The sequence below is a fragment of the Schistosoma haematobium genome, chromosome 3, assembly GCF_000699445.3.
Source record: "Schistosoma haematobium chromosome 3, whole genome shotgun sequence".
Lineage (NCBI taxonomy): Eukaryota > Metazoa > Platyhelminthes > Trematoda > Strigeidida > Schistosomatidae > Schistosoma > Schistosoma haematobium.
This window is the reverse complement of record NC_067198.1, coordinates 36,119,198-36,147,028: the sequence shown is the minus strand read 5'-3', so window position 1 is coordinate 36,147,028 and position 27,831 is coordinate 36,119,198. Positions and strand designations below refer to the sequence as shown.

The 27,831-nt window shown below is 32.2% G+C and overlaps 1 protein-coding gene across 4 annotated transcripts; it reads left to right on the top strand.

The window, feature by feature from the left end:
* Window positions 1-361: 361 nt before the first annotated feature.
* PDE5A_6 (cGMP-specific 3',5'-cyclic phosphodiesterase) lies at window positions 362-25,911 on the top strand. 4 transcript variants are annotated; one of them, XM_051213756.1, is made up of 10 exons: window positions 362-619; window positions 656-757; window positions 795-837; window positions 3,155-3,334; window positions 7,603-7,729; window positions 12,749-12,842; window positions 13,580-13,668; window positions 16,880-16,952; window positions 21,381-22,183; window positions 25,091-25,911. In XM_051213756.1, the coding sequence occupies exons 1-10, from the start codon at window positions 446-448 to the stop codon at window positions 25,107-25,109; spliced, it is 1,704 nt and encodes a 567-aa protein (XP_051069755.1). In that variant the 5' UTR covers window positions 362-445; the 3' UTR covers window positions 25,110-25,911. The 4 variants fall into 4 exon arrangements, with proteins under 4 accessions (XP_051069755.1, XP_051069756.1, XP_051069757.1 ...); XM_051213757.1 differs by having other exon boundaries at window positions 795-2,269; XM_051213759.1 differs by having other exon boundaries at window positions 656-837; window positions 25,091-25,792.
* The last annotated feature ends 1,920 nt before the right edge of the window (window positions 25,912-27,831 follow it).

The window sequence follows — 27,831 nt, the reverse complement described above, 5'->3', positions numbered from 1 at the left end:
GACACGAGGTGACCTTATACTGGCATTTCGTATCTTTAATTATGATTCGGGTGTTAATATGTCTTATCTTTTTGCTCCCTCCAGCACTAATAATCCCCGAGGTCATAGCAAGAAGGTTCATCAAACACGATCTAATAAACTTAAAGTGGGGTCCAGTTTTTCTCATCGAGTAGTCAATGATTGGAACGCCTTACCCGAACAAGTTGTATCAGCCCCATCAGTGAATACTTTCAAGGAAAAGCTGGACGTTCACTGGAAAGCAATGTGTCAGGATTAATACAGGTTCACCAACCTACTATCTTTATTACTGAAGACTGAAGTCAGAGTTTTAATGTGTTGTTGTCTGATTTGTTTGTTTGTACTTACTGCAGCTTAGATTTTAAGGTTGATATAAGTACTAAATTAAGTTTTCGCTCGGCAAGGATTACATTACCATTAGCCGGGGATGGCCGCCATAATTCGGTTTTTTAGCAAAAGATTTCGACGAAACACGTCTGCTCCTACACCAAGTCATGTTGATGAGCCTATATCTGTCAACAAAAGCAAGAAAGTTAAAAAGTCAGATATCGAATGTAAAGTAGCTTATCTTGATGGCACTGAGCAAAGCTTCTATGTTTCAGTAATGCTCTTAAATACACAAAACTAATTTCCACAGAAAAGTGCTAAAGGATCTGAATTGTATGATATAGCGTTTGCATATGTTGCACTCGTAGAAGAAAAAGACTACTTTGGTTTGCAATTTTTTAACGATGTTCCGGTATGTTATTTCGATTGGTTATAAAACACTGTCTCAGATGTGGCTGGAACCAACAAAGGGAATCAAGAAACAGTATAAAAGTTTGTTATAGTTGCATGTCTTCGATTTATGAGTAAATGTGTTAGTTACACATTGCTGTATTCAGCTATAGCTTTGTTAATCCTTTTAGTCTTGTTATTTATGTTTTGGCTGCATACTAAATGTGTATCTGTTATCATTGATTGTTCCAACAACCGTAATTTGGAAGTTAGATTTTAAGGATAGTAATGAACATACAAATTTATTAGTATTGCTTTATGTAGTTATTTGTCAAATCACAAAAATATTTTCTATTGTACTCGCCAACCTTACTTTATAGTCTTTTTTGATCACAACAAGTTATTAGCAGGTATATGAATGTTATAAGATGACGAATCGATAGTTTCAAAGTGAAGCATAAAGAATTCGTAATATTCACTAAACATATTCGGGTATACGTCGGATTTTTCCGAATTAAGTTATTTGAATTAGTGATACGCCTAGTAGGCCAACTGTTTAAACTTTGACGGCGAGACTACAACTTGTGGATGAATCAACCACATTTTAGGTAGCAGATTTTGGCTCGAATTTCATTAACTTATTTGTCTAAATACCATTTTGGCAGTATAGGTGTTGTCTGTTTGTGATAAAAACATTAAATTTAATTTCCAACCCCAACATTCAGCTGTAAATCCCAGTCCTAATATACAACCCACATGTAACCCTGGTAATTAGATGAACGTTCCAAGGTCATTTTAGAATTGCTCAAAGTTCATCCATAAATTATAGTCTTATGGATAAACTTACTAAGTGGTGATTTAAATTTTGCAACGTTCCCTCTCGGTTTTACTTTCTTCAATGTTCAGTGTGTAGTTCAAGGTGCATTTGTAATCGCTTTCAACTTGTAAAGCTGTTTTTCAAGAAAATACATTCATATGTGTAAAAGCTTTTATTTGGTCTGGTTTCAGACCATATGATGCACAGTGTAAACGGGAGCAAAGCTTATTTATATGTATATATAGTTTGAATGTCAATCAATATTGAATCCATTGCTTTACTGCTTGAGTTATAAAAGTAAGGAGACAGCCATTCGCCAATTGTCAGATTTGAATATTGCAAACCTTCACGGTATGGGTGGTATTGTTCGCGAAAGAATGATGACCTTTTGTTTAACGAATTACTGAGTATCGGTATATAAAGCTGCCTTTATAAAACAAATACGACTTGGAAATATAACAAGTAATCCGGATAATTTGATCGAATATTTATTTCTAGATAGAGTTTGTTTGACGTCCTGGTGCCAACTTACGTCACCTTTGGCGAAGGCGAGATATCCGTCTATCAATAAAAGGACGAGTATACTGCGCGGCAGTTCGTTCTGTTTTAATTTACGGCAGCGAAACATGGCCATTAAGAGTAGAAGACACCCGTGAGCTACTAGTATTTGACCACAGATGCCTTAGAAATATTGCTGGCATCTACTGGGATCACCGGGTAAGTAATAGTGAGGTTAGACGCAGGGTATTAGGGAATGATGGTAAATCAGTTGATGAGGTTATGAATCTTCATCGACTGAGATGGTTGGGCCACGTGTTACGTATGCCTGAACACCGATTACCACGACGTGCAATGCTAACCGGGGTAGGGGGTGGTTGGAAGAAAGTTAGGGGCGGCCAAACCAAAACGTGGCATCAGTGCCTGAAGTCACTAAGTTCTAGTCTGAGCCATGTTGGTAGATGCAGACTACTTGGTTGGGGTCCGCGTGACTATCGTAATCAATGGTTGGAGACTCTTGGTGACATGGCTCAGAATCGATCACAATGGCGTCGGTGTATACACTCCCTGTCTTCCCTTAAACTAAGAGACTAAAATCACTTCATATCTTTCTTTCTATGAACTAATTCTTTCTTCCTATACTATATCCTTATTGCAACCTTTGACCTAACCACTCCTATGAATCCGCTGTTCATCTTGCTGTGCTAATGAGGTATGGCAACCTGGACCGATGCACATATGTGCCTGGTCCTACGTTGTAGCTGACTGACTGACTCTAGATAGAGTAATGGCGTTACAAGGTGAATGCTGTAAAATTCCATAAAGGTTTGCTATCATATTTTGATAACCATGACTTTTGGTTAACAAAACTAATAAATATATATATATATCCTAATTCGCATTTTCGTGCAAAACAACGTGGAAGATGTGCATTCAGACTTGATATCTTGATTTTAGTATGCTTGGAAAACATATAAATATCAATATAAGACAAAACTAATATTATAGATTAAAACTTTAGGAATATAATTTGTAGATAGTGACTTCATATCTATCTCTGTACGGTACTATCTCAACAAATTTTTAAATTATTACTTATTTTAGATAGAACGTCAATTTCGTTTTCTCTAAAAGTCAAATTCTTTGCATCTGATCCACATAACTTACACGATGAGTATACACGTTATCTTGTTGTGTTGCAACTACGTGAAGATATATACAAAGGAAAATTAGTGTGCAATGATTTACAACTTGCAGCCGAACTGGCGGCATTGCTTCTCCAAGGTTTGTTGTTGTTTTATATATAGCTCATTAAAATTGTTTCAAGAAATAAACTCATTTGTTTTCCAGATATTACAACTTTTCATGTAAACTATTTGAAAAAATGTTTTAGCAACTTTCAAAGTTTATCCTATCAAACAAAAGCGATGGAGTATATAGTTATTTAGTTTTTTTAATTAAAATTTCGACTTGAAAAAAATCTAACAGTTAGAAAAATTACTTCCATAATATTGTAAATAGCAAGCTCATTTCTTAATGAAAAATTCTCGGTGTACTGATTCCTAAAAACCAATATGAAATAAAATGACTTTAGTCATTTACCATCCTTTGGACCATTTTCTCTCATTTATCTTGCCTGAAACTTTAATTCCTTAAGTTTAATAATACCTAAACTTTAATATTGATATTAGAGCTTTAGAGCATATTACTTTTAATGAAAACTAAAAACTCAAAGTAAAGTTTCTTAGTTACTTAGGGATAATGTCTATCCATAAGTTCTCTTCAAAATAATTATAAATGCCCAGAAACCCATAAATCTGCACTCTTATTCAGTGAAATAACATTTATTATATATTTTTAAATGTATATAAATTCGTCAACTTTTTCACGTTGTGTGTAGTTTCTTTTTTGTGATCAAATAAAAAAAGACCGTTGAGTTGACAGAGAAATGTAAACCTTCGTAAACAGAGAAATTCGAAATAAAAACAAAAGTAACTGTAAGTAATAAAGTTCTAAAACATCAAAAACTTATTAGACTGAAATTTTAAAAGCCTTTACTGAAATGCTTTATATATTTAAAGAGCTGTTATCTTTAAATCTTTATCTTCGTAAACATCCCTATTTACTTTGTAAATGTTTTTAGATTTTATTCCAGTTTTTTAAACCTTATAACTAAAAAGCTCTTTAACTCAGTTCATGTAATTGTTGAACAGATCATGCATATATAAATATCTTGTAATCCGTTTATTTAATGCTCATTGTAAATGAAGTTTTTAATCATTTTCATACCTTTTTTTAAACACAAAATTTAACTAACACACTTTTTGTTTAGTTTATAAAACCACATAGCTCTAATTAACATAAAATTATTCCAATAGTTAAGACCATGTGTCGATTGAAGTTAGACCACCATGGAAAATCTGGAAAATCTGCACCCCAATTATTATATTTTCACTATTCAAGTCATCCCTAGAAGTCCTCAAAAGTCACAGTCTTCAACTATAACGTTACCAATTTCCTTACACAATTTTCCAAACCATAGATTTTTAGCTGGAATCCTGTGCGCACAGATGAGCTTATCAAATTCAGTTAATCAACGATCATTAGAACTGGACCTATGATAAACATAAGACGATACCGTGCACGTTTTGTGTCTTCATTAACATAGGAGATCGACGGATATCCTCAAATTTCATCGTTCTCATAGTCTTCACTCCCCTCAATTAAACGTCTGAGCCATTTTTTCATCATTAGGTTATCTCTACATATACACTTAACGTTTATAAAGTTATTGTGAAATTTTCTCAAGTTTTATTGAAAACGTTAGTTGTTTAGTTTGTGTGTTTATTGGTCAAACTATATATATATATATATATATATATATATATATATATATATATATATATATATAACGAATTGTTTATAAATAAGTAAAAAGATCATTTTATTGGGGGAAAATAAGAACGATTGATGCACTTATAAAACGTAGTGTTGATCAGTGTCATACAAGACTTGATAGATATATATAAATGTAATACGTGTCAAACATTAATTTAGTTCACAGTTTAATACTTCATAAGACCTTTTTCTGATTAATTAGTACAGAATTATGTTAATTTATATGTTTTCATTTATTTACATTTTCAAGGTTTTGTTATTGACAGTTGATGTTTAAGCATGTATATCAAGAGATTTTTTTCATAGACTTAATATTATTATGATAATTTTCTAAAATGAGCTATTACATTATATTTATTGTCGAAAATGATTTCTTAAAAATATTAAACGTGTTAAATGAACTTAGTAGCTCAGAGAATATATCATTAGGGCTTAAAATCAAAATATACTTTGTTTGAATCTTAATGTAAACATCAACACTGGGATGCAAGTACATCCATCCAAAATGTAGATCCTGTATTTCACTACTAGCCACTATACAAATTTAATAAAAAATTTTTAACTAAACGGCAATATCAAGGTAATTCTTCAGTGTTATGTATAACAATAGAGACTGATCAGTTGCAATCTTTAACATAAACAATGGGTAAATATAGACCCTTAAAGAAGACCGATTCAAAGACTTTAATAGTTATGCCTATCATAAATTAAAATGATTTAAAAAAAACAAAGAGTAACAGTTGATTCGGTCTCATATTCCATTTCGTCTGGTTGTTTTTTTTCACTTACATTTGTCTGACATAACAATACTTTTTATTTTCTTTAAAGAAAAATCAATCGGTTTAAGACGTAATATGACTTGTCACTGGATTTCAGATGCGGCAATGTGGCTGAAAAATAAGATATGACATTGAACAAGTATTGTTAGTTTGGTTGATAGAGTTCGATTATTTCTGGGGACTAGATTATTTTCTGCCTGAGTAGCCCAGTGTTAAATTATTTCATTAATATATCAGTTTGAATAAACCCACTTGGTAGAATGATCTCCTACACAGTGGAAGTTAAATCTTGTTGACGAGCGATTATTAATAAAGATACATTTTGATAATTTCTTTCTGATCGCTCTCATTCTCTGAGGTGGAATTAGTGGAATTTATTATTTTTTTAATGAAGTTTCCTTTACACATATTTTTTCGTCCTGTCTTTATAAATTATGTTCTCAACGTCCAACGTTTTTCATTATCATTACCTCTGCATCTTTTTGATTAGTTCTGATAGATCTTGTTAATTTCAACTTGTTACGATAACGTGTTATGTACTAAAGAACATGTATGCCAGGTTCTATGTTGATTATGACTGATTAACCATTATAATAGCTTTAGAAAAAAAGGAGATGAATACATGCAGAATGAAATATAAACGTCTCACTATAGCATTGTTTTCCCATATATGTTGTGCAATAAATTGAAAAATGTTGAAACGGTGGGACTAATTTCAGACTGTTTTTTGACTAATCATCACTGTCTGGATATTTCTTAAAATCTACTGAATCTTTGGAATTACAGTGCAGATTATGGGGAATTTATGGTTTTATCTATTATATTTCATTCAGAGAATGTTACGCTGTGTACAAAAAGGCACATAGTAATGAATACTCAAATTACCACTAGAATAAAGCATAATATTTTAAACATGTAACCACTAACTTTGAAACAGTCTAGTCACAGAATAACACTCTTCGTAGTTTAAAATGAATTCCGTTAATAGTTTAATCATTAGTATAAAAAATAGTATGTGTTTTGATGCAAGTACGTCCTATTTCCTACAATTTTATCGAATACTTCACTTCAGTTAGCAAAAATCATATATTCAAACTGCACACTTCTCATTCTATAGTTTTTCGTTATGTACTGCCCAGTGAATTCCTTTCATTTGTTACAACAGCTGGATTATGAACCAAGTTCCTTAAATGCATAGTTTAACACGGATGGATGCAATTTGATTTAACAGAAAATACGTATGCAGTTCTCTACTTTAGGATTGAATTAGATGATGTAAAGTGTGGTCGAGTGAGAATAACTCAATCAAAATTATACTGTAAACTATCAAATAAACTAGTTAAAAGGCCAGAAAAGCTTCATTCCTTTACAATGACATGATACACTTATGTACAAATATTTACTCCAAGAATCACTCAAGTGATTATATTGAATGTGCGGTTTCAAGATCACTTACCGACCCAATGAACTTGACACTTGACTTTCGGGTTTGATCATGGCTCATCATATCAGTATTTCACATCGACTATCTACAAACATTTTACTGTAGTTAATTATCTTCCAAAGTAATAAATTCGTCGCATTATATTAGATTCGCTCAAGCAAAGAATCAGCCAAGTTCCTCCTGAAAATCAGAACGATAGTTACGAGTGTTTACATGTATTACCCCCCCTAAAAAACTACCTGTTATGAAACTAACAATGTGTGATTTATGTCTTGGTATTGATTTTTCAGATGTAATAACGTCTCTATTTCGTTAATTATAGAGGAAGTATACGAGTTGAATACACAAGTAAGAACGAAATTTAGTTCAGATTTCAAATTGTTTATGTAAATCTATTACTGAAATTTTTAAAATTTTTCTGTTAATTCAAGGTGAATTCGGTGATTATGATGAGAAACAACATACACCAGTTTTTGTTTCAACATTTCGATTTTTACCTGAAGAAAAACAAACAGAAGAGTTTGAACTTTCAGTGTTGGATAAGTATAAAGCTTTAGCGTAAGTCAGTTTTCTTGATGAGATTTAATGTTTTCTTTTCTTCACAGAAAAAGTTAAAAATGAAAATCATAACTGTCCATAAAATTGTCATAAATTAAGTCTTAATATCTTAAATGTTCAGCTTTCAACAATTGTCAGTTATCTGTGTTGATGAAATCATCGAACTAAAAGGCACCTTTAATTACTTTCTAATTGCTGATTCACCTTTCGGATGATTGGTTAATGGTCTGAGTATCGAAAGAATAATTTGTACACACGGAAAACATCCAGAATGACAAGGCAGCTGAATCATTTGATTTTCAAGTATTTTCGTTAAGATTATTTTGAACCATGAAGACAGAACTGAAATAAGTATATCACCATAGATGAATATTACCTTTAATGAAATAAAACTAATTGACTTTATGGGTTCAAATCTAAAATGTTTAATACCACAGTTCGTATATTTATCTGACGGACTATGTATTAATACTCAACAGTAAGATATGCATTTTAACTTTAATAGTTCAAATCATGTGTTGATCTAAGCGGGACTACGATTGAAAACCTGGAATTACTAGACAGCCGTTTCATCCCAGTATCAGACATGAAATTCAACTATTAAAATGATTACAATCTCCACAAATCCACATTCTGATCATATAAATTTGAATATATCTCTAGTGAATAATTTACTACACCATTGTAATACATTTGATCAAATATTAGTATCATTTAACTTGTTATGATGAAAAAAGGTATGATTTCATTTTGTTATTGTCATCTATTCACCAAAGATTAAAAATTAACCAAGATTATAGGATGATAATAATATTTGTTAACTAATATTAATCCTGAGAGATTATCATGCTTCAATTTCAGTAAACAATTGTATGCACTTATTATTTAATACAGTCCAACTTTACTGCCTGTAAATATAATAAAAATAATTAAAAAAGAGAATTCAGCGAAGAAAATTTTCTTTCTGACGAAATCATTTACCTAAGCTGTACATTCGTATATATAGTTATATGGAAAATGTATGTCTATAGAAGGATAGAAAGGATTGTATCATAAAATGGATTCGAGACTAAATGACAAATGAGGTTACGTACTAATCAAGAGGTAAAGAAGAAAAGAGTATATGGGTCAGCTAATAGTTCAGTTGAAAGATATGAAGAAAAACGTTATGGGTCAACTAATAGTTATTTTCTTTAGTATCAGAAGGGGTTTTGTGGAGACTTTAGTAATTTAAACAGTTGAGATCATAAGTCAATTGAAGCCAGACCACCATGGGAAACCTGGAAGCACTGGACGGCTGTTTCGTTTGATTGTGGGACTCCTCAGCACTGCGCATCCTTACCTCTTGATTAGTACGTAACCTCATTTATTATTTAGTCTCGAATCCATTTTATGATGCAATCTTTTCTATCCTCCTATAGACATGTATTATCGATATAACTATATATACGAATTTACAGCTTAGGTAAATGATTTCGTCGAAAAGAAAATTTTCTTCGCTGAATTCTCTTTTTCTTATTCAATGACACTATGGGTTATTTTAGTAGTAATAATAATAGTATGTTTTGAAAATTAGTACATAATATACACCGGTCTGCAGGAATGATCAGGCTGATACAAATTCCGAAATAATAATAACAATGATTATATTCACATTATCCGAAAGAACATAATTTCCAGGTTATTTCAAAGTAAGCATTTGGGACAAATGTGGTAAAAGACAACGTGTATATAAATAAGAACTTTCTTTAAAATTTGAACGAATAGTTTCACAATATTTGGGCGCCGAGTTAATGTGAGACATTAAAGAGGAAGAATGTTTTTGTAAAATCTCGGCGAAAGAATTTGTATATTATGTAAGATGCATGATTCTTAATGAGGTGGTTACATAGAGCAATGATTATTTTATTATCATAACAAAACAGATTCAACATACATAAAGTAGTCATATTAGTATAAATAAACTAATATCATGTGCAGAAGTATCAAATGAATCATTGAATATGTTTACGTATGAACAAAGTATTGCATATTTGTTATTGTGGTTAAATGAAATAGTTTAACCATTAAATAACGAGAGATTATATCTTATTTTGAATAAATAATTCCCTTTGCTCATTATTTATGATCTCATTTAACTGCCTACTGTACTTATTCATAAACTGATTAATTTCAAAACACCTACATTTGATTAATCAGTCTTAAAAAGGGTTAATACTAAAATGTTTATGATTATGGTTATTATGAAGTGTTGTAGAGATATCTGAATTCATAATTCAACATCATGAACTAACTTTGGTTACATAACTACTGAAGAAGTAATACTTGAAGTTCTAGTAGGAAGCCGTGTTCAGGGCTGTCCAGCCATGTCACGTATTAGGTAAATGTCACCAGTGGCAGTAGATCTTGATCGCGCAGCGTCACGGATTAACTTAAGTTACAAATTCAAACCATTGAATACTTAATGGTCTAAAGGTTAAACACTTTCCACAAGATCTAAAAGCCATGGGCTGAATACCCAGTGGTGTCATTAATGGATACTACTGCCAAGCCCCATACTACAACAGAAAAACGATTCAACGTTCCGTGGTTTCTCAAAGTTGTTTAGTCGAAATCATTGTGTGACGTAAAACTTCTTATTCATGATATTTTATTAGGCAAAGTAGTCAGACTAAAGCTACCTCGCTCTGTGTATAACAGTTCAATGAACTAAATTACATTGCTAGCTTTTATTTACATAGAATAATATGTTTCAAAGCCAAATACATAAATTTGTACATGATGAATGAGTTTAATTACAGTCAATAAATAACCTGATATGATAGATAAATTTTGTCTTTCCAGTTTAAAGATACGTGTAGAACAATATCTGTATGCCAAAGATACCTACACATATATACAAAGTATGCATAGTATACTGTTTACAGATAGGTCATCATTACTACAAATATAACGCTTAAGAAGTTTATATTTTTTCTAAAACGTTTTGTTCTTGAATCAGTTTATAGTATACAACCAACTTTTATATTGAATCCTCTATCTAACAAATCCATTAAATTCGTATTATCTGGTTTTTAAGTAGAAAGATTCTAAATGATAATAATTCAGAGACAAGAAAACATAGACAAATATTTGTGTTGTTATAGAAGTAATGGTGTTGATATAATTTTAGGTATAAAACTGTTTTAATGGGATGAACGTATTTCTACAGTTCTATTTTTTCCTCTCCTAATAGATTTTTTATGGACATATAGGGAGGAGGAAGTTTGTCAAGATTGTTGAGGCTTGACAATTAATATCACTGGCTGATCTTAGTTAAAGAATCAGGAAGCATTGAAAAGTGTTTTGTTATAGTATATAATTCCTCAGAGGTACACATTCACGAACTCAGAACCTACAGGTCTCGTGGTGAGCGTTTGATATTTAGACTACTGAATCCACCAACCAATGGTTTACATGTTTGCCTTTAAACAATTTGCGATAATTAATAACCATCTGCCATTATTATTGGTTAGTAACTGTCTCATACTCGAGATGGTTGAACTCCCTTGGTCTCGGCTTTGTATTACTGAGGGGTATCATACCATAATGAAATAGCTATTTAGTTTTTCTTGGTTTTTAATGGTCCCTTAACCAAGATCAGTCAATGGTGTTAAGTGTAAAATAGATTTCAGCTCTGAATCTTGGATTATTTTTTTCATCTGCGTCAAAAATGTGACTGATATTAAGCAGTAAAAATTAGTATGCTTGACTATACTTCAGTTTTATTTATTTATTTACCTGAATACACAAATACTGGTACGAGGGGGAACCAGATACATATGCGCCACACGAATCTCATTTGGTTTATGTGAGGGCTGTGATACTGCCCGGATGCCCAAACCGAAGCAGGTGGTTTTCTTAGGGAACCACACCCGGAGCCTTCGACCTAAAGGTCTGATCCACAAGGCAGTGGGGCATCGTAAAAAGATGCAGTTCCATGGTAGCCAGTGACCAACGATTGGTTCATACTCCATTTGTCCCCACAGGATACTGGAGCCCATGTGCACCATTTGTTTGGAATCAGGGTTTTCCAACTCCCCTCGGTGGACTATCCGTGTCCACCAACCCGGTTAAAGCACCGAACATTCGCTTTTCGTCCTTTCAATTCCATAAACAACACCCACGAGAAGGCAGTGATTAGGACTTCCCTGGCAGAGGCTATATACGCGTGGCCATGTGAGAGCATTTCGAGAGGGAGAGCTAACTCTTTCCACTCTCGGCTGTACCAGGGCATTCGGCGGTACTTCGGTTGGTTGCAGATGGACTGTCAACATATGCATAAAGACACTTATCCAGCTTTAGATGAATTGCCCTATTTGCGACATGGTAAAGACGTCGGTTCACCTAACAAATACCTAGTGGGTTCAAACCATAGTCAGTATCACAGACAGAGATGTTACCACTGATCTTCATTTGACACTGGTTGATCACTGGTTAGTAATAAATGTCACGTATGTTTATTCAAGTGTATTGAATGTAAAATGATTGACTAATCTCCTACTTATGCAGTGATTGGTCCATGTGAGCACTGAGAATAAATATTTTACAATAATTTACAATGTTTTTCATATGAAATTTGAATGCGTGGTAAGCTTTTATATAAATAAAAGAAATTCCATATTAATTAAATTTTTGATCAGAAAACAATTATGAAGCAGGAAAAACTATTAGTAGTTTAGTTCTACAATAACATTCCTCAGTAATATATATCCACGAGCCAACTAGGGGTGAAAAATGAAAAAAAGTCCATAAAATAAATTAGCATATTCCGACAGCGGTTAATTTAAGTGACCACCCCGATAGTCAGTACTCTGTGATAGATTAGTGACAACTGTCTATACTGTTAATTTTTCTGTTTCCATGCTTTCACGTACACTTCTTTTTTTGACTATCAATGTTCAATTATCAATGTAAATTTGATCACATCTTTTATCTATTCTTTTCCTCATAATGATATTGATGTATTATGCAACTCAGTGGTCGAAATTTAACACCAGCCGCTAGCGAATCAATTTATTTAGAAAAAGTCTGCTTATTACCCGATTATGGAGTTGAAATGCATACAGTAAAGGTTAGTTTTTATAAGTAGTATTAAACTGTCCAATAGTCTTAGTTCAGTTTTGTCTTTGAATTTTAAAATTGATACGTTTTACTGATAAACTAGACAACATACTCAAGATAAGCTTTGCAGTTAAAATTTCTGTTATTAACCAATCCATGTAAAAATAACAAAGTATAACTACGGCATCTGGCATACAACATACTCCCTTGGTCACATCTTATAAAGAAAAGTGAATGCAGTTTAACAAATTAACTGGATCTAATTTTTCTTGAGATTTATTTTTTATATCATGTCATTTCAACACTGGATAGCTCTTCCTCCATAACCTAGGACTCCTCAATAGAGCATATCTATGATTCCATTATGATTTTAACGCCGGGTCTATAGGCCTCGTAAAGAATGCTCAACTTCCAACCTACTGAATTGAAATGTGCTGATTTACATTTGTTATCTGAGTCAATTCTCGATACTCTATGATCATTATCCATTGTCATGGGTAATATTTATATCATGTCCGACGGGTTTAATCTCCTCACTAAAACTTCAAGAATTACCTCTCTAAGGTATTGATTACTCTGAAATCATAGTTTGACAACTCTTACGTATGATTTACTCAATTATTTTCATCATTACTTGTATCATTATTCTGAATATTGTTATTTACAATGACCTATCTTATTTGTTCGATTCTTTCTCCCCCCGCCCCAAATTTATATAACTTCATATAAAATCTTATTAATTGACAGGGTAAAGATAATCAATTATACTCGCTTGGACTTACACCAACTGGTATTCTAGTATATGAAGGACAGAATAAAATTGGCTTATTCTCTTGGTAAGTGTTTCATAATAAGTAATGAATATCAAATGACTGTTAGTCAGTATCTAAACCCTAGTTAGTTGTCGAGTATCTATTAAAATTCATTAGATTATAGTATTTATTTACCAAGTACAATACAATGCTATCAACTTTGAACTACATTGTTTTATGTGACAACTAATAGTATTAACTAAATGTTAAAAATAGTGTATATGGAATGGGGTAGAAGCTTGCAATATACAGAAAAAGGATTAAGTTTTTTAATTACAAGAATAGTGTTCTAATCCTTAGTATCGATTGAACTCTATCGAACGAATCCTTTATTTTTGGCAACAGTCTATCTACTTAAATCGACATTGTAATGCATTTTATTTCGTGTTGGGTAATTTGAAAAAGTAATCAACATAGAGATAAAGAGAAAGCTAGTAATTTGCTGTGAAGGTGTTTAGTATCAAAATATGATGTTTTTCTACAGATTACTTTCTGAAAGTTTAAGGAACAACTTATCTGTACTATATTTGAACATGTTTTAAACTTCGTGAAGATGATAACTATGGAAGATTGTAGCATTAGGAAAGAATTGACCTTGAAATAACTACCAGTATTTTTATTCATAATAAGAATGTTTTGAAGGTAACAACTATAGCTCTGATCAACATTGCACTTACCAATTCTTGAAAATTAAACAGCTTTATATAATCTGAACAGAAAATACACAATAACAGTAAGCTATCAAGTGAACTAATATTAAACCAGACTAGTAAACTGATAAGATAATAACAGAATAGTTCAGCAAATTAAAACCAACTAATGAAAATATGATTGTACAGTGTTTGAAGTTTAAATAAGTAAAGTTAGTTGGTCATAAAATAAGTGTTAAAATTAAGAAACAGGTAGTGCATACATCTAATCAATTGGAGCAAGGTTACATACGTGCTGTACATAAATGATCTGTAATCGATAATTGGTAGGGTATTGAAAAATTTCAAACTATCCGTTAACCTTAAATATGTCTCCAGGAATTTATATGGACATTCATCAATATTTGAGCAAAGAGTTCGATTGAAATTGGGCAACGAGTATATAAAAACATTATATGTAAATATTACATTTGAAATTATCTCAGAGATTGAAATCTAAGTAATTCCAACGTTTCATTCAGTAAACGTGTATGTACTTTTCCAGGGTAATGATCAAAATTTCAAAATCATTGAAGAATATACGACGTTTAACAAACCAATGTTCACTATAAACTTGTTGAATACTATTCAGATGTTGATTGTATTGAGTAGGAAATCATAAGTCAGTAAGATGTGTATAATGTGTCAGTGTTATGTGGCAGGAACTTCTAAACAGTTGAATGTGAGGTTGAAGGAACACAAATAATGTTTGGAACATGTTCGTGAATCCTCGACTGACCTTTATAAACTTGAAAATAGATCGTCAGTAGTGCTACATTCGCTAGAAAAAGGACAAAATATCAACTTTAGAGCGGTTAAAATAATTCAAAAAAGAGTGACTGCACAAACGCTGTATATATGGGCTAGTTAGAACACCCTGAGCAGAAAAAAATGACTACTACTAATCACGCCTTGGACCATATGTCTATTCAACCTGTTGATATCACACGTAGTTTTATTCCGACAAAAATGTGTTTTGATGTTTTAACATCACAATTATGCATTTGTTGTTTATGATTATACATATACTTTAACGTTTTGAAAAAAACACTTAATTACGGATACATAAAATGATCGACATAGATATCGTTACCAAGGTTTGACTTGATAATTTCAAATAAACTAAGTATTAAGTAGATTATTAACGATAAAAGTAATGGTATATATTTGCAATATACCAATGAATAGAAACTTGAATTAAGTAACATTATGTCGCTCAGTGTAAGCAAATTCTTCAGAGAATAAATAATTAAATAAATTAACATATCTTTAGTATTTCATTGAAATCGTGAACCGATATAGGTTGAACTACCATTGGGAGTACGAGAGTGCCGTTTTAGTATGAGATTCCTCAGCAGTGCTCATTCACGATCTCGCACGCCGGAGTCGAGTTCAAGATCTCTGGTCCCGCGAACGAACACTTAGCCCTTAGACCACTGAGGTAGCATCCATTGGCGTCAATCTTTAATCTGTGTTAAGTAGTAGACATAGACTACATTTGTGGGCTAAAATGTAATTAATCGTCATTTTTTCATCGTTAACTTTTCTCATTATCCACGTCTTACTGTCCGATATTTTAATGCTTAATAAAATCAACATTTGAATATGTAATGAAGTAAACGAACACACATTTATGGTCATTTAGAGTAAGCTGAATAAAAATCAGTCAGTTGAAATGAACTTGTAAATTTCGAGGAAGTGATATGATCGAAATTAAAGAGAGAGTTGCAAGAACGATGAAATAAAATGAGCGTACCGTCACCATGGTAAAGAAAGATTTATTACCATCTTCTTTTTGTATACAAATACGACTTAATGCGTTTGGTGACTATCACTTCGACACATTTAAGAATATAAGGGTTTGATTGTCGATAGATGATCTTGAAAAATTTCAGTCTATAAACTTGATGTCGTTTTTTCAAAGAGAATATACTTGGATAAGTTTTTAGTGTAGATTTATTTGTTAAACATTATCATTTTAAACACTATTGCTAAATTGTTGGTGAAAAATAATGGAGTTCTATACAATTGTTTCAAAATGAACAAAGGTGTAAATGTTGTAGTGAACGAGTTTAAATGACCATATTAATCGTATTGTAATGTTAAATTCAATCCTTGCATCTGTAGTTTAAACAGTACTATATATATTTTCAAAAAGGCTGGTATTGTATAACCGATGGTGAGTTTTAATGAAAACTTTTGTGAAGAACATGGACACTTAGAATCTATATAAAAAGACCCGAGAATAACATGTATATGTATGATAAATTGCATTCATACTGATCTAAGTTTTAATTACATATTTCATCAGTTTATTAGTATTGTAGTTGCTAGTAGTTTCTATCCCAGAGACAAAAAGTAACGGAGAGAGAGAGAGAGTAGATTTACTTTGATGTTGTATTTATTAGATTCACTCAAGTCAAACCATTGAATTTACCACAAGATGGATCAATCAGTCATTTCTAATAACTTTCAACTGAACTACTTAAATTACCGTCAAATATGTATTTTTTCTTTTTCATTCACGTATTCATTTTATCATTTAGGCCAAAAATTTTAAAGTTAGAAATGAAAAAGAATAAACTCAAAATTTTAGTTGTCGATGAAGATGAGACAAGTGTGAGTTACACTTCTTTTGTCCACATATACATTTATTTCAATGGTTTAATTTGTATTTAGTTTAAAGGGTATTAACTAAATAACAGTTGTAAATAAAACGAAAACGCCGATTAATAAGGATTTTGTTTAATATCAGATGGGTTTTGTGGATATTATAGTAATTTCAATGGTTAAGATCATGAGTCAATTGAAGCTAGACCACCATGGAAAACCTGGAAGCACTGGTTTTGCATGGTGGTCTAGCTTCAACTGACTCATGATCTTAACTATTGAAATAATTTTGTTATCTAGTTTGTGAGGTTTCTGATATACTTACTCACTATGAAAAACATACTTGAATCTGTCTTTTAGCATTCGAATGAATAGGATAATATCATTAGGTCACATTCATTTGAAATCATATTCTAACTTTTACCAATTTTATATATGGTGACTCCTAACCTGTTTGACCCAATACTGTTTGGAGCTCACTAGTTAATAAAGTCGTAATAGGTCTCTTGAAGTTTTGTGAGGTCATCTATTTTGAGAATAAAATCGTTGTTCACTGATAATATCAAATTTGCGTACGTTTTTGGTCGATAACAGAATAAAGTTTGAGTTGGATATTATTACGTTGAAAATGAGTAGTTGATTGGTAGCATGATTGTCTTGATATACAAAGGAGTATAATTCCATTCGTTGCAGGATCATAGGTAGGCTTTGTTTTCTTGAAATGCTCGAACTATGAGGACATATTTGACATATACATCCACTTTATATCAATACGACATCAGATTGTTAAGAAGATAGCTTTTAAAGGTATCTGTAAAATCTCATTCAACTTACGATATGCCTCAAGATTCAACATTTTATAAAAATGTTGTAGGTTGTAGAAGAACACATTATTATACTTAAGCTTTTCATCCAAAACATGTTTGTACTGCCTATTTCTTTGCTTTATTGACCTTATATTTAATGTAGAGTCACGATGATGACCATGAGTTAATTGAAAAATTAGAATAATAGTTTATAAATGTTTTGTTATGAACACAACGGATTCCCCAGTGTCTCTTCTAATTACACGTTTACTAAATTTTAAGACAGAATAGCAGTTGAATCCAGGATGTGTATATCACCTATCCCAGTTGAATGTATCGACATCACATTGTCGGTTTTTACCCTGGACCTTCAAAGAAGTACCAAGTGGTGTTAAACCCATGTCCCGATTTTGCTACTAGCTACCTCCAATCACCTAATATTAGCACATATTAGTCTGGTGGTCACATTGCAACCTGACTGGTAAAATTAGATAGACCATAAATCCTAAAGAGATCATGTTAGCTATAACTTAGTCATTGGTCAGAGTATTTCTTCTTGTTTTCAACTACAACAGATTAGCCGGATACATTTATCTGAATGTACTGTAATCATTTATTGATCGACACAAATGACTTAAGTATATCAGATTTTCAAAATTTATACTTTACATTTGTCCATTAAGTTTTCAAAAAAATATGGTGATGTTAACACTTAGAATTCTCAAATAACAAACACAACTATATGATTAATTGACAAATACTTTACTCATTGCATCACACAAAATGTATCTAAGCAACAGATTGTCCACATGTAAAACAATCAAACGAATTAAATTATCATTGAAATTATGCATAATTTAAGATAATGTGATAAACACATCGAATGAGAATACTAATCGTGAGTTGATAAACACCTACTCTCACGCAAACGTGTACTTGGTCACATACATATATATGTGTGTGCAAATATATGTGCACGTATCCACATATATGTATGTATGTACGTATAGATTGGTATACGCAAATACACACAATAAACTGTCTATTAATCAATAAGAAATAGGTATTTGAATAAAGATGAAGCGTGATGACAACATGCAAATGCATTCATATTTTATTGATTAGTAAAACCATATTCAAACTAATCTTCATTTTGAAGAAAAACTTATTTTCAACAATCTTATTTTCCTGGCTAACTAATCACGATGCATAAGTGAAATCATAAATCGATCAATGTCAGACTATCATTGAACAGTTGACCACCATTTCATCCTGTTGTGAGACTTCTCAACAGTGGGTATCCCCGGTCCTGTACGACTGAATCAAACCCAAGACCTTCGGTCTTGCGCGCGAACACTTATCTTCTAGATCATTGAGCCGACATTCAACGGTGTGAATGTCTAACTCTAATGTTCAATTCAATGTCTAGCATTGATTGATTCATGATTTCAATGATGCATCATGACTAGTTAGTTAGAAAAATAAAAGAGCCAAGTATAACTTTTTCATGGTTTCATTGATAATCATGGTGTAGTTTATGAGTTTACCAAGCTAAACGATTGAACATTAACTTGGAAATTCATTCGAGCATGTCTTAGTGATAATGCTTTATTAATGTACAACAGGTCTGGTTTATAACTATTTTAAAAGATAGTACATTCATATGACTTTATATCAAGCGTGGAGTATAGGCTTAATTAAAACAACGTTGTATTCGACATTCAGATTGATATAAAATTCTTTTATTGTAAATAAAATTCATAACATATGTCCTATTAACCATACTATAAGAAAGGGCTTGAATTATCTCGTATTTAATATCCATGACTTCATTTTGATTAATTTTAGTTGTCATGTAAGTTCCCACCTAAATATGAAATACGAGATAATTCAGACCCTTTCTAATAACGATACAAAAATCATATGCGTTAAAGTGGTTAGTGATTAAATGGGACTAGTAGTTCAATGGGTAACGCATTTCTAATTGAAGGTAAAGGTACTGGGTTCGAGTCCCAGTATGAAATTAATATCAAGATATGAGTACATCTAGCCGATGTCTCTACTAGGACGAAACGTGTACCCTGAATTCCACTGCTAATCAAAAACTATTTGCTTTAAAATATATCTTATTACTTGTTAACTTGATTAGTTTATTTTTCTCTGTTAATCAGTACTGAAAACTGTTATGTCCTTCTGACCTGATTAATGTATCATGTGATGCAATCGCCAGTTACAACATCAACTTACTGACCAGGCCAATGACTCATAAACCAGTACGAGCAATCCAGAATCAATCATGAGTTCTTGTTGGTCCACTGAGATTGTAGCTTCTCTCCTAACCTAGCCGGCTAAGTCCAGAACGTCAATATTAGCTTTCGCGATACGAATAATATATTTCAGAAATACTGGATTTATATACAAATAAATTAGACCTGAACACGCCATAAGATAGAAAATAATACTTATACAGGATCATGCCATAAAGTCTCTGTATTTGTGAGAAACTGTTACTAATAAATTGGGAATATCTTAAGAATAGTAATTCATATGACAATAGTCAATAGGTCAAATGGAAGCTTATAATAAAAGGAATACGAATATACATATAATATAGTTACAGTAAGAATATGTAAAATAATAGTCCACAAATAGATCCTATTGGTTACTATTCTCCTATTCTTCGGCCGGATATAACAAGAACTGATTGAGTTTCTAATAATAAAGCATTGAATAACCTCAATTCTACCGTTCAAAAGGGAATGTAGTCACTGTGAAATATGAAGTTCCTGGGTTCATTCTCTTACACAGTTAAAGGTTTTAATTGATTAGAATTCTAAACTAGGACGAAACAAATGTTCTTTTTCTAGTTTTTATTGGCTATCTGGTAAAAGTCAGTTCATGATGTAAACAACTTTGGAACATTGTAAATAAGTTCTACAGTGGTCGGTTTGATTATAACGAGATAGACTTTCGTAGTTATATAGAAAAAAATTAAATTCTTGTCAAATAAAAGTGATCTTTTTCATAGAACTCATGCTTTATGTTGAGCAGTAGAATTTAGAATACACGTGTCGTTCTATTTGAGATTTGTCAACTAGATATATCTATATCTTAATGTTTAGTTCAGACTGGGACTCGAACCTAGTACCTTTACCCTCAAACGGAAGCGCGTTATCGATTGAGATATTAGTTCTAGATAGTCACTACCCTTTTTAACGCATATGATATTTGTATTATTATTAGAAAAGGTTTGAATTATTCCTTTGTTTACATCCAGGACAATTTTATTCAGTCTTTGTTAGTATACGTGCATCTTGAATTCCGATGCTAAACACAATCTCTTTATTCTTAAAATAAATTCGGTTATCAAATGACTATATCGTGACAATCCACACTGGGTATACATATACCAACAAGGGCTGATGAAAATATAGTTTCTGATATCAATAGTTAAATGACTAACATTAGATAGGGTTAATAATTGTCGTATACTTTTCGTTGACTTTCATTATCTTCATGATTATAATAATGCCTTTAACTCATATCACTTCATGTTCCTTAATTTAGTTACTTAAAAATGACTATCTTTGTTGTATAATTTAATTTTTCTTTTCATCTAAAAAATATTTAGCATAAAATCACAGAACATGCATTTTGTTTTGTTTTAACGGATAATAAAATGTGTAAAATCTTGTGGAAAAGTGCCGTAGAACATCATGCCTTCTTTCGTCTTACTGATCGTGTCCCAGCGGAACCAAAACAGAAACAACTATTTCGATTAAGATCACGTTTTCATCCATCATTTCATACGGAATATCAATTGCATAATTTAAATATGTTTGGAAGCAGTAGTTTTCGTAAACGTAAAAAGGCCAATCCTACTGTTGTCAGTAGTGCTCCAACGTCACCGAACCCAGCAAAACCATCTTCTCCGGTACCAGGCAAATCAAGTGTACAACCGATTTGTGGTAGTAAAGGTACTTCGTCAAGTTTTCGTCGTGTACCAAGTAAACGTTTTACTTCAAGACCAAGTTTTGCTAAACGTGAAACTATTGAAGATAAACGTGATAGACGTGAAAGACTGCTCCAATCTAAAGAACAAACAAGAAAAGACTTTTTCAATGAAATGAATAAAACAAATAATAGTCATGATTTGTCTCATTCAAATAAATCTACTCATCATACTATGAAAACGCAGGCTTCAACTGTAGTTGTACATCGTGAACGTGAAAATCCACCGATATCTAAATTACCTCCTACAAAACCTTCACCTATGCCTAAACCAAATGCAATTCCAAATTCTGGTCAATATGGATCGTTGAATGCACCGAGTAAACCGCCAAGAAAGCTTGAAATGAAAAATAGTATTTCCTATAAAAATAATAATACAACAAACAGTAGTAATTTCGGAATTTCAACTGGATCGAAACAATGGTAAGTTCTATGTTCAATAGTTTGGATTTCTGATTACATCATATAATTAATTATTTAGCATTCGTTGCCTGAATAGATCAGCGGTGATATCTTCAACTGTGAAGCTGAGTAACGTGGATCTGAATCCGCTGGGGATTATTAATCCTCCGAAAATTGTAGACGCACCTCTCTTTGAAGAGTGCTAACTAGCATTGAACCTAAGTTCAGAGTTTCCTGTTGACTAACTCGAACTATCTAACACATATATACAAGCACTTGATCTCAAGATGATCTCAACCTGAAAGGGACTTTAAAGTCTCAAGGCTACCAGAATACTTCTGATCACTAATTTGAAATCCTATAATAAATTATTCCAGCTAATTTAAATACATTTCATAGATTATTATTATGATAATCATTCGTACACATTATATTATCCTACAAATATGTTTACATGTTATAAAGAAGTAACTTAAACTAATTAGTGTAGTCGTATTCGATTTCAAAATTGTACAAGTTAATAATTTAAAAGTAAACTTATGGAAAATTTAATTAAATATTCACATATAATGATTGTATACAACGGGATAAAACACTTTCTATCTTATATGGGGTTTTTGCAACCTGAATATTCTAGGTTCAATCACTAGTAAAGTCGTGGATATGCACTGTTCAGCAGCTGTCTGAAACAATTTTACAGTGTTTTATATTTCTTAAAAGTTATGCAACCAAAATTAATTCATGATATAAACCATGAAATATCACCATATTGAAATGTAGTATTGTAATCATAATTGATTGATCACTGGGTGGCGATCAATGTCATGCGTGTCTAGTATTTATTAGTGCAGATCGAATGCTATCGATTATGTTGCAATGTGGCCACTAGTCTAGGTGACTCGACACTACGTGCACTATATATTGAGATTAGATGGTGGTTGGAGGTAATCGACAGGAAACCCTGAACCCGGGTTTCGTGCTACTTGGCACTCGACAACAAGGTGTATCTGTAATCTTGAGGGAACTGGTGCTCTCTGGTGGATTCGATCTCGTGTCACCCAGCTTCACAGTCAGAGACGTTACCACTGAGCCATCCCTCAAGATTGCAGGTACACCTTGTTGATGAGTGCCAAGTAGCACGAAACCCGGGTTCAGGGTTTTCTGTCGACTACCTCTAACCACCATCTAATCTCAATGTAGTATTGTGTTTAAACGATCCATTATATAGTTGATAATGAACACTTAAATTGTTCGTATATTTTCAGTATATCTAATGAAACCTTTAATAAATAAGCAATACATTTATTAGTCAATAGATTTAACTCTTAACATCAATAGTGAAAACTTTGTATGTACAATGATCTTCAGTAAAGCCTAATAGGAGATTTAAAAAGGTAATAATAGGATTACAATCGAATATACTAAAATAACGTTTCTGATTAAACTGTGTTTACAAAATGGAGCAACATTTGAAATGACTTTGAAGATTTTATTTCATTCATTAGCTTGTGTGAGTATAGAATAATAAAACAAGAAAAAAATTGATTGTTGCAAAGTAAAAAGAAATTAATCCTGAGCTTTTCTGTTAAGCTAAAGTAGTTAATTGGTTCATTTTTCAAGATTACCTTATATTCGATAGGGAAGCTAGTTGATTTCTTTTTTTAAATATCCTTTACAGAGATTTGAATAGTTTTTAAGGTGATTCAATGTAACTTTCCAATTCTTCTCACGGATACTAGATGATGTTTCAACATTATACCGTCAATACTAAGGTAAAAACAACCTTGATGGAAGTAAACACTGCTGAGGAGTCCCATACTAGGACGAAAAGGCCGTCCAGTGTTTCCAGGTTTTCCATGGTGGTCTAGTCTTAACCGACTTGTGAATTCAACTATTAAAACTTTTCTAGATGATTAGTATTGTTGACTTCTTTTGATCAGTAATTTTTCGTATCTACTTCTGTAACTCCATCCATTTGATCTCATTCTTATTTTTAATAAAGTTAAATTGTTATTAACAGAGGAATTTATAATTTGAGTTTCGTCCTAATTTAGGATAAATCTACATCAAAATGTTAATTTTAACGCTAATTAGAAACTTAGTATCTGTCGTTTCAGACCCAAATGCATTATCCCCTGGGCTACAGAGTTCGAATACTCACTGACTTGCTCAGCAAATGTGAAATTGTATATATTTTGAGGGTCCGAGTTTACCCACTATTGATATTAGGGACTGAAACCGAGTGGGCAACATGTCTGAAATACTTCAAGGCAGGCATTGAGTGACGTTTTATTTTCGTAAAGTTGAAATATGCGTTCGGTTACGATCTTTAATGTCAATGAAGGAAAAAACTAAATCCCCACAATATAACATGAATATGTTAGGTGGTTGAGGTAATCAACAATAAACCAATCACGGCCTGAAAAGCTTATAGTTGATGTCTCATGTTAAATAGCTACATGATAATCGATCAAATCAGTCAAAGACCGCCATTTTTCTAATGATTCTAGGTTCACCTTACCAAAGAATTCCCGATAGTACGAAACATATTTACTAACTCCTACCACTTAACATCTCAACATGGTGCATCCAATGCCTAGTCATCTACAGTAGTGGCGACATTACAACATGATAAATAGAATTGGATCAGGGTTATAAAGAACTTGAAAAACATGACATTGATCACTACTCAGTGATTCACCAGTCTTATATGATATAAATATCACTTTCTTTATACACTAGTTATCCGTATTCAAACTTGTATACCTAATACAATCCATTTAACCAATTGTAGATCAAACGTAGAATGTGTTTACATCTCATTTTTCACTGAATTCAAATGAAAATTCATAATTGTCCTTCCGTGTATTTGAGTTCTTATTTTCTATATGTCTTCTTTCTTTTTTTCTTTGAAAAATTTATTTCTAGTTTTGAACATACCGTATGATTTTATCTGACTGACTTATTCACAAGACATATTCACATAACCCGTCAACTCAGTCAACCAACCATATACACGTAGAATAGAGTCATTATGCAACACAAATTATCGATTTGACTTGAAATATATATATATGGATATCATTACTATTAAATGTAATTTTTTAAATTTTTTTTTGGAAGATAATAAGAATCTTGAACATTGAACTCTTTGTTTGTTTTAATAATTCGAATATGAATTTCAATTTTTAAACTCATTAATAGATATGTAAATTTATTATAATATTACTAATAAACAGTAAACATTTTATAATTCTGGTATAAGCTGTAAAATACCGATCTGTTGTGTTATATATTCATCTATTGTATCATTCCATAAAGGATTTTTACTTATCTAAACACACACACAGGCAAACAACACGCATTTTCATTGTTTCAATTATTCCGCTATAATATTTTTTGTTTGATTCAATGAACCCACATTTTTTTAAATCGATGATTTGTGAGATCTTTTTTAAAGAGCACATCGATCTTAGTATTTCTTTGATATGAAATTAAGTTAAGAGGATAACAGGAAATGAAATTTATCCATTTTTGATTTGAATCTTCAATAGATGTGATGTACGTTTTGGTAAAATAAAAAACAAACGAACAAACAAACAACAGCAATACAAACAATTGAATAATGAATGAGTTTCTCATTGTTTTGCTTTTTTCCTCCCAGTTCGTCTAAGTAAATCTGAACTGTCACTGTTAGGGATTATTGAACAGATGTGTTCGTTTATGTATATTTCAGACTTTAATTTATATAACACTGATAGAATTGTCTCATTTAAAGAAAAATAGAATGATGATTACGGAGTATGCAAAATTGATTGAAGTTAGTAATGTAAATCAGTCAGTCAGTAACGACGTAGAACTTCGTACGTACGTACATCAGTTCGAGTTGTCATACCACATTAGCATAGAGATGCAGTTGTCAATTCAAATACCGTAGTGGTAGAGGTTGTAAGAGTATAAGCAGTAATCGTAAAGATTAGGGTTTGAAGATGTTATTCAAAGAGTACAATCCAGTGAAGAAAAAAGGGACATGAGGAATTCAGAATATTAGAATTTGGGAGAACAAAAAGAGTGGATGCACCTGCGCCATTACAAAAGATTTTGAGCCATTTCATTCAAGGTCTCTAACCATTGGTTGCTATCATCTCGCAGATCCCAACCAGGAAGTCTACACTTACCAACATGGCTCAGTCGACTTGTCAGTGATGTAAATCAGTGGGAGTTAACACAGTGGTTTGAAATTTAAAACCTGTAAGTCCTGGGATCAACTTCGTGGTAAGATAGAGGGTGTTCATTGTTCAGAAGTCACACATTATGTTGCAAAAGCTTTTCAGAACTTCTTCATTGTTGATATATATTCAGCAAAGTTGAGTACTCGTTCTTAAATTGATAATCAACGACCATTATGACTGAAGTTGGTATGATGTAGCAAACGAGCGAATTTTAATCTGAACGTGTCTTACCAAAAGGCATTTAAGTTTTCGGTTTAGTCAACCGTTACGTAGCTTACAGTAAGTATTAGCTTATTTACCCATCTTTTTTCCATACTAATTATGTAACTCGATTGATTAAAACAATCGTAATCAGAGTAAGATTTGAAGTTAGAACCCACTAAGTGGAGGTCAGGTATTTTGAAACACGAAGCTACGGATTCTTGAATTCAATAATAAAAGCTGTTTAGAAGATTTTTCAAAAGTACACACCGCATAGATTTTTTTTATGAATAACAGTTTGTGATGTGGAGTCTGCTGAATTTAGAGTTTTACACTACAGACTGTCTTCACTTATGGCAATAGATATTGACCGCTCCGTATGTAAATTATCAAAACTAATTTTTCACTGATCAGCAACCAATGCCATGATTTTCTATTCCTTACTAGTGAATGACCAAGTTACAACGTGGTTACCGGTCTGAGCGAGTCGATGTTGTTCTCACTGTGTTGAGATTTTAGACGGTTAAAGGTAATGAGAAGGAAACACCCGGAATGTGTTTCATGCTAGTTGGGACTCGTCAGCAAGATGTACCTGTATTGTTGGTGGAAATAATGCTCAATCCTTTGTAACCTAATTTCACAGTTTAGAATATTAGCACTGAGCTATTCGGGAAGTAGTTGGTCTCCTGTAAAACTGAGATATTTGCAACTGATATGCTTCAAGCGATGGCCAAATTTACGTTTGTCCAGTCCCTTAAATAATAACCGAGTCATATTGAAAACCAGTTTCCTCAAAATTGTAGGTACGCTGTGTTGACTAGTAGCAACTATTATGAAACGTATTTTGAGGGTTTCCTATCGATTATCTTCAATCATTTAACACATAGATGATTGGATAGCGATTCAGTGAACTAAAGATTAAATGATTACCTCGAAGTTCGTTGATCTTGGGTTAAATCTCTGGAGCGGTTGTGGATGGTCATTGCTGATGAGTCTGACATGACGAAATAACTACTCTTTTTTTCCTGTTTTTCAATGTTCATCTTATACAAATCCCTCCTTGATGTGAAATTGCATATTTGCTATATATTTACAGCTAAATAGGGGAATGTGTCAGGCAAACTACCTTATGTAGGATTAAGTTTGTCTACAGAAATTTTATTTGATTACTTCTCAACAGTACTGTATTTAAACATTGTCATTACGAAGCCATAGTGAAAAAGGTAAGTACAATCT

What these genes read in the sequence shown, in the direction of transcription:
- PDE5A_6 (XM_051213756.1), top strand. Translation starts at nt 446, where the DNA reads ATGGCCGCCATAATTCGGTTTTTTAGCAAAAGATTTCGACGAAACACG. An exon ending in AATCAAGAAACAGTATAAAA is followed by an intron (nt 838 to 3,154) that starts GTTTGTTATAGT and finishes TACTTATTTTAG; the next exon opens with ATAGAACGTCAATTTCGTTT. An exon ending in GGCGGCATTGCTTCTCCAAG is followed by an intron (nt 3,335 to 7,602) that starts GTTTGTTGTTGT and finishes TGTTAATTCAAG; the next exon opens with GTGAATTCGGTGATTATGAT.